We start from the raw sequence: 9,560 nt of genomic DNA on the forward strand, positions 1-9,560 counted from the left end.
CGAAAAAGGAGTTTGTCTTACGTTATTAAAGCTTTTAAGTACGTGTTTTAATTTACTATCAAAATAAACCAAGCCGAAAAGACACAAAAACTGAAATTGAAGACAAAAAATTCAATTCTTGATTTTTTTGATGAGGAAACAAATTAAGTGTTTCGCTTAGACCAAAAATAATATTTTTCTTTAACTTTTTGGCATGTTGATGATGATGAGACCGAAATCTAAATATTTTCAGAATGAACTGCATTATATTTCGTTTTTTTGTTCGTTACTATTCTTCTATAAAAAATCGTAATCAGCGAGACAATTGACGACAATAACTCAATAAAGATAAAATTGACAAATATTTTAGTTTTGTTTAAATTTGTTGAATTTAGTTGGTTGGAGCCAACCCGAAAGCCAATCTGAGTCATACCCTTTCAATGCGCTCAACCAATAAAAAGGCAGAGATAACGCATAAACAAAAAATTTCAAAGCAAATGGATTGGTCAATCATCGAAGGCTGGTTTCAAGATGGTTTCGAGGATTAGACTGTTAATATTTCATCCAATAAAAGTATTTTGGTTCAATTTGTATTAATTTTTTGTCTAAATGGAAGAAACAAGTGGTTTGTTTTTATTTACACACGCATTTGAGATAAAAAGCGTCCGTTTCTGAACCTAAAATTTATTTATTTTGTAAGATCTGGTCAAAACACGCTTCAGAATCACAAGAATAAAATAAAACTGATGTTATTTACTTTGCCTGTTTTACTCCATTTCGTTAGTTTTTGAGCGAATAAACTTTGTCAAGAATAAGCTAAAATGTGACAACTTGGTGGGAACCAGTGTTAGTTATACGTTTTTCAACACGTTTTCATTCACCTAATTGGATCACAACTCAAAAATAACGTTTTTTAATTTTTACATTTTATTTCACGTTTTTAACGCAGAAACATAACAGTAATTTCGCAGACATTGTCAGAATTGACAAAATAAATCAAATAAGTATCTGTCTTTCACATTGTTTGTTGGTTATACGACAAATTGAAATTTAATTAAAACAAACATGTGTTTTTGGTCTTATTTCACAGTGTGTTGACAAGTGTTGAGCATAATTGTTTTAGTAGCATTTGTTCCAATCAACCTTTTCCAAAAAACCTCAATCATTTCTAATGATGATAAACGAAATGTCGAACTTTTAGAATAAAGCTAATAATAATGTAAATTTTAAAAACGTCTTTGTAGAGGTGCAATTACTTAGTCAGCTCATTGTGGAACTATGAAACTTCTCATTTGAAATATTACCTAATTTTGATCTCAGTCTTTGAAACAGCACTTGCTAGATTGTTTATTTTTAAAACTCATTTAACGGAATTACTATTGGCAACGTTTGATTCAATTTACAAAACAAGAAACCAAGTGAATTACCTAAATGAAAAGTGCCTTGACTTTTCATCGCACTCCTTAATTTTATTACGGTATAAAAGTTAATGAGCAATGTGAGTGGACTATTAAATTAAAATGTAATGTAAAAGAAAAAATTAAACTACTTAATTTATGGTGACTTTATTTCTTCCAACTTTATTTAAACAGCGTGGGAATAACCTTTATTACGATCGATCTGTACCAATATTTTGAGTAGGATTTTGTCTCTGGCCCAGTGCTCCACTGTTGGTGGTAACAACCCGTGTTGATTTATTAGGTTCCAGGCACGATATTAATCTGGAATTGTGCCATGTTCCAGCATGGACAATCATATCTCATCCACCCGAATCAATTTGGGCTGTGTTGAGCACTTTATGTAATGCCGGCGACAATAAACTGGTATCCCGATAGCCGATTTGTAGAGTATTTGGACACATTATTACCTCCAATGATGATTTATTACTGTTACAAATGGGTCCCGCGGTACGAATTTGTAATTACGGGCCTGTATCGATTCAACCCTAATGGTGCAAATATTGAGGCCAGAAAATCGCTCATTAATTTTAAACGTCGATTTTATCGAAACTATCCCAATCTTGTTTTAAATTAATGTTGAAAAGTTTTATCTTCTAACATGTTCTGGCAATCCGTTTCGTTCGCAATATTGGCCCAGAAACAGAAATAAAAGCAAACATAATTTGTTGAATTTGCTGTAGTTCTATCGGCAGGTAACAGTCCAAATGGCCATGTGTGGCACGTGTGCGGGGGATTATTTATTACACCCCAAGTGAAACGAGATATTTCAAGAGTATAGAAACTTTAAAGTGCAATATGGTTGCTTGCTTGACCATCTGACGGTGGCCAAGTCAGGCCACCTGTTCATACAACGTGCTCATTCAACTATAAGACAACGCTTCCACCCTAGCATATTTCCTTGTAATTGATAACGGCTCATATTTTCCTCCGGACACGTGGCTCAGAATCTAATTACTTTCGCATTCATTCGGAACCGTCCTGTAACGCGACCCCAAAAGGCAACAAAAATAGTGATAAACACTGAGCTTTTTGAAGCTTTTGCTGACACAGCTGTAAAGTGGGTTGTCTACATAGCCAAACCGCGTCAATTCCCTGACAAATTTAATTTTCTTAAAAAAAAATCGATTTGTCGTCGCGTCCAAAACTATCATTTTTATTTCAAACGTTGGGTATAATAAAGACACATTGAAAGTTTTAAATTTGGCGCTTGGACCTCTGTGTCTGAAGCCACACAGCACACCGTCACGACTTTAGCCACAATTTGGGCAAGAACCTTTTTTTTTGTGGTGTTTTTTCGAAAATCTAGCCTCATATTGCTAAATGGTCGCTTTTTAGGTGCTCCCTAGCTTTTATTGGCGAAGCGAGTCATTTGACCAATTTGTGGTTCCAACTTAACCTCAAATTCTCGGGGGTGTCGAGCTTTCATGGGATTTATAGAAGATGAGCTTTCAGAAGTCAGGAAACTTTGCGAGAATGTCGTTCCCGGCTGCAGACTTGTGTCTTGTGTCAAGACAATGGTGCGGGCAGAAATAAAAAGGACAAAATTTAAAGCACTAATTGTTTGTATACAATTCACTGAAACGTACCCCAGTACGCCTTTACTAATCGAGCTAAAATCCAAAACGCTTTCTGAAAAGTTGCTTCAAGGCTTGACTAACGTGTGCGAACAGGAGGCCAAGAAGTATTTAGGCAAAGCACAAGTGCTCAATGTTATTAAGTTCTTGAGGAGTTTTATTGACGAGAATCCGCTTTCTTGCTGCTATGACGAAATAAACTTCCTTAAAAAAACTTTAAATGAGAATGATGAGTTGAAATTGAAGCAAAAAACGTCCAGTATTGTGCTTAAAGTAAAAAATAAGAGTTACTTTGTGCACTGTAGGGTTGTGGTTCCTGATGATTATCCAGTTAAAGCTATTGAGTATGATGTCTTTGTGTTGTTGTAGTGCGTTCTATTATCACATTTTTTAGTATTCAAGATGTCTCAACAAACTTTTCACCTTCATTCAACAGACATATGATCGGGCAAGCGAAAGAAATTGCGCGAAAATGTGTAGAGCCCCCACTCAAGAAAAAGCCAAATGAGCCCCCATTTCAACCATCACCATCCTTAAAAAAGTCAGTTGAATTTTTAATCGATTGCGTAAAGCGGCTGCCTTCAGAAAGTTGCCAATTTTGCAATAAAGTCTGTTTCCCTGCAGATCCTAGAGTAGTAATTTTAATTCTGACAAAATTGTTTAATTAATTTTTGTTTCTAGGAGTTGGAAGTGGATGAAAATTCACCAAAACACATTGAGAGAATCTACTGTGGGCATTTGTTCCACCAAGAGTGTTTTTTCAAGTTTATGAAAAAACCGCCTTTTGGCAACAAAAAATGTAACACTTGTGGATCGAGAATTTTTCATTTTAAATGGTCGCTTTCTGACCGTCTTGCGGAAGACAGGTGGGCACATGAGCAAGCTCGGGAAAGAGAGCTGCAAGAAGTAACAGAATTTTTTAATTAAGCGGGAATGGATTTAATTATTTTTAATAATCTGAGGATCAATAAAATGTACCTACTTGAGCTCGATTTTTGTCTTATTTTAAAATTTATTGAGTTTTTTTTTGTTTAATTAAATATTCCAACGGTTCGTGCGCCTTCAATGTGGACACAAACTTATTGCAAAAAACACAAGTGCCGTTTTTAAAACTACAACATTTACCTACTCCTTGACCCCCTTTCGCATTTTTGAATATCCTAGGACAGTTTTTACCATTTTTTCCGCTTTTTTTGGTTGAGATTTTTAAGAAACGTCAAAGGAATGTCAATCATTCAATTGAAAAATGCGCGCGCATGCGCTTTGTTTTTCATCACGTATTTCGAGAAGAATTTCAAAGTTTAGTTATAAACATTCGTTATTTATCCTAATTTTGGAGTTTTTCATCTTGCGGTCGTTCAACTTTACCAAGGGGTGCAACAGAGACAGACTCATCTTTTATGAATTAACGTAAGCCACGTAATTATTGTTGTAAAACTTGTAGGCATTTTGATTGGGCCGTTTGAGGTCGGCCATTAAAATTGCGGAGAAAACCAATCACTTTCGATTTTTGATTCATTGAAAAAACTATATTTTTGGATATGATTGGTCCATTTAAGGTCGGCCATTAAAATAAAGTGAGAAACCGATCACAGAAGTTTTTTATTGATTCATTCAATAAATAAGCCTGGCTTTGTTAAACGGTTTTCTTTAATTTTAGCGAAAAAATTAGCAGCAGCTCATCTCAATTGCCTCAAATTTTGTTTATTTATTGTTTTATTTGTGTCTAAAAATTTCGTTAAAAGAACCTACGATCATGTTGAAGTTTTGCCAAAAAAACTCATTGATTTTAGATCCACTGCTTGTGCCTTTTGAACGCGTTATTACCGAATAACTCAGTTTCCTTAGGACATAGGTATGTCACTGTCTTGTGTCTAAATACACAATAGAGCATTTATCACTTACTATAACAGTGACAGAGACTGCATGTATAACTATGGCATACACATTCTTTGTATCGCAGAAATAGTAAAAATTACCTTCTCGTACAAAAAGTTCAACAAAAGAAGGTGTTTATACCGAAAAACAATTTTTTTAAGCTATTATTGCTGAGACGGTATAATACTCGAAGTGTCCATTTTTACTTAGCTGTATGTACTTTTTTTGATGGTGATATTGTATTCTAGGTGTAAGGAATAAACAAATAGTGTGCCATTTTTTCTTTATTTAACTAGTCCTCCATACACTCTAACGACTCTACCCTAAACGATTGATAAAAATTATCCCGTTCCTCTTTGTACCTCGCTTTCAACAAATAATCAGTCGCAAGATTGTTTGGCATAAAATTATAATGTAACGCACTGAGTTGACACTGTTGCAAAAACTCCGTTGTTTCAATCAGGCATTTGAATCGGTTGTCTTCATAGCAATCAAGGGGTTTAAAGTAATCACAGAGTCCCTTTTTTTCATCGGAATCATTCACTTTAGATTCAGACGCGCTATTTTGGAAATTAACCAATTTCATAGACATCAGCAACTTCGTAAAAAGTCCACTGTCTTTCGGCGACCCTTCTTCAGCCTTCTCCACCTTTTCTTTTTTCACAATTTTATACTCCGGTATTTTATCTAGCAATTTCGCAATCATATCGCCAATAAAAGGCAAATACGGAGTGGTTTGCGAGGACAAAAAGAAGCTTCTCTGATACGCCAACAATCGCGGATCTCGGTAGAGTCGACACAAAAACTCAAAAACCCTGAAAAAACATCATGCTCACATTTTTTGGCAAACTAAATATTTACTGGTATTTGCTGGCGTGTTTTTTCCTAACATACGCCCAAGTCGTCTTCAGGCGATAAATCGCCGGGCTTTGAAGCCCAAACAAAACAGTCCGACAGGACTGGAAGTTGGAAATTCGGTGACACTTTTCCGCAACTGTGATAAATCGTGCAATCAATCGCGCCCTCATCTATAACTCTAAATGAAATTATTTTTTCAACGATCTGACACTGGGGTACCCTCTCGCATTCGTTTTTGAGGATATCGCTCGCCACCAAGCAGGAGATTCTGTGCGAGAACGCGACCATCGCCGCTACGTTTGGCGCGTTTTTCGACGACTGTTGCGATATCAAAACGCTGAGTTCCAGTCCCGATATTTTAAGGAACAAGTCCCTGTCGATCATGGTGAGTTGTTGGGCGAGAGTCGTCGAGTTGAAGTCCCAGGCTGTTAGTTTGACGTCGAGCTTCAACAAGCGTTTCAAGTGCTGGAGAGCCGTCTCTTTGGACGTTTTTTCTTGCTCTGCCATAGATATGCAGCACAAAGCTATTAGAAATTAATATTTGGTGCTGAATTCTGGACCTACCAACATCCCAAACGTCGTGCGTTTTACCGCCAAAGACGTTAAACCGCATCATGGATTTGCGTTTCTTGCGGTATTTTTGGCGCGTTTCCAGGCTTGAATCCGAATCGGAGGATTCGGGTTCTGGCTGGACGCGGCGTCGGAACAAACGGCGTCTCTCTACAATTGTTTTATTTATTTTAATACACTGTCGTCCAAAAAATTCCGGACACTTTATTTTTTATTAATTTAAAATACTTAGGTCCATTTTATAGAACTGTCATTAATTTAATTCGCAATTAAATGCGTGATTAACTGGTCACGTTTCCAAATTGAGCCAATTTGAATGGTCAATTCGCTTTGTTAGCTATTAACAAGGAATTAAAATTTGATGAAGATAAGCGTCATTAATTTAATTCGCAAGTTAATGCGTGATTGACCGATCACGTGACCAAATTGAAACAATTTGGTTGGTCCATTTGCGTTGTTAATTTTTTAACGACGAATTAAATATTAACAGAGCTTTCTACAATCCGGCTCTTAATTTATTTTTGGTGTGAATTTTACTGTCAGTCAATTAACTAGTCTCTTAATGGGGTTTAGAAGAAGTTTTAATGACCACATTATACTTTTTGGGGCAATACCTGCATTAAACCGTTTTTCTGTACCTTGGAATAAGGTACATAATTTCAATTATCACGTTGTTTTTGGTTTAAATTGTATTTTGTTATTCAAAACTGCTTATCAGATAACAATTTGACTCATTTGTGTAATCAGAAATTTCTGTAAAAACTGTTGCTTTAAACAATGATGGCACTAGAGAAAGAATGTTCAAATTTCTCAAGAATACATTGCCATACCCATACAAAGCAAGCCATATCGTTTAATAGACGTTATAAGAGCTCTACAAAATCGTTTTTTTACAATTGGATGTTGTTCTAAAGTTAACTTATTACCTCACAGACTAGTTCTTATCTCGATTTAAATATTTGTAACTAAGTTATAACGGGGTAAACAGCGTAATAATTTTAATGTTTTTAATGTTTTTATGGAAAAACCTAAAGTTCAAATGGCATAATATTACAAGTAAATAAGAAGACCTAGAAGACTAGGTACAATTCTTTTAATAAAAAAATAAAATTTTCTAAATAAATTAGTTTTTTGTAATTTATTTTTAGATTACACTAACTTTTTCAAATCTGTGTGTATTGTTGCTAAGGTCCTCAAAACGTTACCATAATTTTTTCATGCAATTTGAACTTAAATTTTCATTTAATGAGTTTTAAGTTTTAATGAATTTTTTTTGGGGTAATGACTCAATTTAAGAACAACATCCAGTTGTAAAGAAAGCATTTTGTTTGTCTTCCTTCCACTACTCAAGTGTCAGAGTCTTTATATTAGACTTGTTTCAATCTAAAGAAAAGGGAAATTATCCCTTGAAAAGTCATTAAATAAATGGACTCTCTTTTTATTTATAACCTTTTTCATATTTTATTTTGTTTATTACTTTTCTTAAAAATCTTACTTAAAATTTGAAAACAGCTCCTCTTCGAACATTCTGATTATAGTTTAGCCTTAATAAATAATAAATTAGTAATTTTCTTTTACGTTTTTTTTAATGTTAATTTTTTAAATAGCTTATTGTTTTGTTAACTTATTGTTGTTTTATTTTGTTTTCTCACTGCTAAGATGCTGTTTCGTTTTAAAACACAATTTAAAGCACCACAAAAAAATTTCGGTGGTGTCCGAGTGTAGTTTCGGGAATTGTGGCTTACTTTTGTGTTTTTGGTGGTATTCGCTGATCTTAGCTAAGTGGCCTTGCAACTCTTGATAGGCATCTTTCGCCGATCGTGGCCGATACCAGTAATCAGGAGTCCAGAAAAATATGACAGGCCTTCGAGGACCCCTATCAATTCATCTTAAAGTGTTATCGAGACGTGATCACAAGGACATACCCGCATGACATTTGTTGATTAATTTTTGACTTATCTTGATGCAAGGCTTCGCAGGAGATGGTTGCGACTAATTGTCTTTTAGTGACTGGTAGTCGCAATTCTGGTTCGACTGGCTGTCGACGAATTGTGACCACTGAGACGGCCCTTTTGACCTGAATCGAGTATTTTGCGCCCGGACTGATGTTCCAAGGGCCTAAGCCGTACAAGAACAAGGGCTGTGGGGCTATTCCGTACCGCCGCCGATGTCTCGTGCCCCTTCTGGGATTCTCGTTCGATAATTCCCACAGTCGGACGCAATCTTCAGCCATGAGTTCCAGTGTGTCTGGGGTGTGCCCAGTCAGTTGGATATCGTCGTAATATACTGAAGACTGTTTTGGTTTAATTTAATTTTGGCTGGAAAGTGTTTGCGACTCTTACTTGGCCACTAGTTTGGCTGAACCTCCGTGGAAGAATGTAGTCTTCAGCGGGGAGGAACAGCCGGCTTTTGCAACCTTCCTTAATTCCAAGACCAAATCTGTTAATGTGGTAGCTATCACCGATGTGTACTTCGTTAATTTGGCTCGTTTGACTTTTCGGGGCCGAAAAATGCGATTTTCGTTTCTGTTTGACAAACTGCGAAATGCTTGGTGAGTTCATGATTGGTTTATAATTTGAGTACTCTTCGAAATTTTTTCCCATGTAAAGGAACCGATCTGTCCACTTCTGAAATTTTGGACAAGTAGTGGTGTCAAAAATTCTCAACGTTTTCCTACCGGTGCTTGGCTATTACCGGTACCGAATTTGCACCAGACTTGCGTTAGGCCGTTCGGTTTCACGACTTGTTTACTGTCGACGAGATAAATCGTGCTGTTGGTGGACGAGGTGGCGACTGAGGTTTCGGAGTGCGAGGACCCGGATTCTGGCGAGAGAAATTTGACTTTTTCGCACCAGAGGTTCCAGAACATCTGGAAATCATTCTCGTGGGAGTGCAATTTGTGAGGGGGGACTTACAGTACGGTTCTCGAACCCTCCGAGTTCGAAGTAAAAAACGCGGTTGTTGCAAAAATGCGCTTTGATCGTTTGCCGTTTGCGTCTGCGGTAAACACTCAAATTCACGCAATTGATGGGGTAAATAGCGATTAGTTCGAACGTTTCGATGTCGGGATCGATTCCCGGGAGGAATTTCACGCTAGATTTTTCAACTGGTGGCAAAACGTCCGTTGCCAGCACTAATTTCGACGGGGTTAAACCTAAATGCACTTGTCTAAGTCCTCTTCCTTCTTTTGTCGTTTGAGCAAAAGGACTTTCGATTAATACCATATCTTCGAAATCACAAT

At 36.4% G+C, this 9,560-nt stretch overlaps 3 protein-coding genes across 5 annotated transcripts; 1 reads left to right on the forward strand and 2 right to left on the reverse strand.

Moving 5' to 3' along the window:
* Nucleotides 1-2,556: 2,556 nt before the first annotated feature.
* Nucleotides 2,557-4,005, forward strand: LOC663687 (uncharacterized protein). Of its 3 annotated transcripts, none has more exons than XM_064359169.1 (4): nucleotides 2,557-2,725; nucleotides 2,775-3,357; nucleotides 3,408-3,645; nucleotides 3,695-4,005. In XM_064359169.1, exons 2-4 carry the CDS (start codon nucleotides 2,864-2,866, stop codon nucleotides 3,938-3,940), a joined length of 978 nt encoding a protein of 325 aa, XP_064215239.1. In that variant the 5' UTR covers nucleotides 2,557-2,725; nucleotides 2,775-2,863; the 3' UTR covers nucleotides 3,941-4,005. The 3 variants fall into 3 exon arrangements, with proteins under 3 accessions (XP_064215239.1, XP_008192661.2, XP_064215238.1); XM_008194439.3 differs by having other exon boundaries at nucleotides 2,558-2,722; XM_064359168.1 differs by lacking the exon at nucleotides 2,557-2,725 and having other exon boundaries at nucleotides 2,734-3,357.
* A 1,152-nt stretch (nucleotides 4,006-5,157) lies between these two features.
* Nucleotides 5,158-9,351, reverse strand: LOC103312818 (uncharacterized). Its single transcript, XM_064359167.1, has 9 exons — nucleotides 9,240-9,351; nucleotides 8,997-9,188; nucleotides 8,662-8,946; nucleotides 8,245-8,612; nucleotides 8,065-8,195; nucleotides 6,314-6,469; nucleotides 5,969-6,273; nucleotides 5,753-5,919; nucleotides 5,158-5,706 (listed from the first exon to the last, which is right to left on the reverse strand). The coding sequence occupies exons 2-9, from the start codon at nucleotides 9,186-9,188 to the stop codon at nucleotides 5,184-5,186; spliced, it is 2,127 nt and encodes a 708-aa protein (XP_064215237.1). The 5' UTR covers nucleotides 9,240-9,351; the 3' UTR covers nucleotides 5,158-5,183.
* On the reverse strand, nucleotides 9,196-9,543 carry LOC135267115 (uncharacterized protein). Its single transcript, XM_064358900.1, has one exon. The coding sequence runs from the start codon at nucleotides 9,541-9,543 to the stop codon at nucleotides 9,196-9,198; it is 348 nt and encodes a 115-aa protein (XP_064214970.1).
* Nucleotides 9,544-9,560: the final 17 nt, after the last annotated feature.

The sequence above is a fragment of the Tribolium castaneum genome, chromosome 9, assembly GCF_031307605.1.
Source record: "Tribolium castaneum strain GA2 chromosome 9, icTriCast1.1, whole genome shotgun sequence".
In the NCBI taxonomy this organism is placed as follows: domain Eukaryota; kingdom Metazoa; phylum Arthropoda; class Insecta; order Coleoptera; family Tenebrionidae; genus Tribolium; species Tribolium castaneum.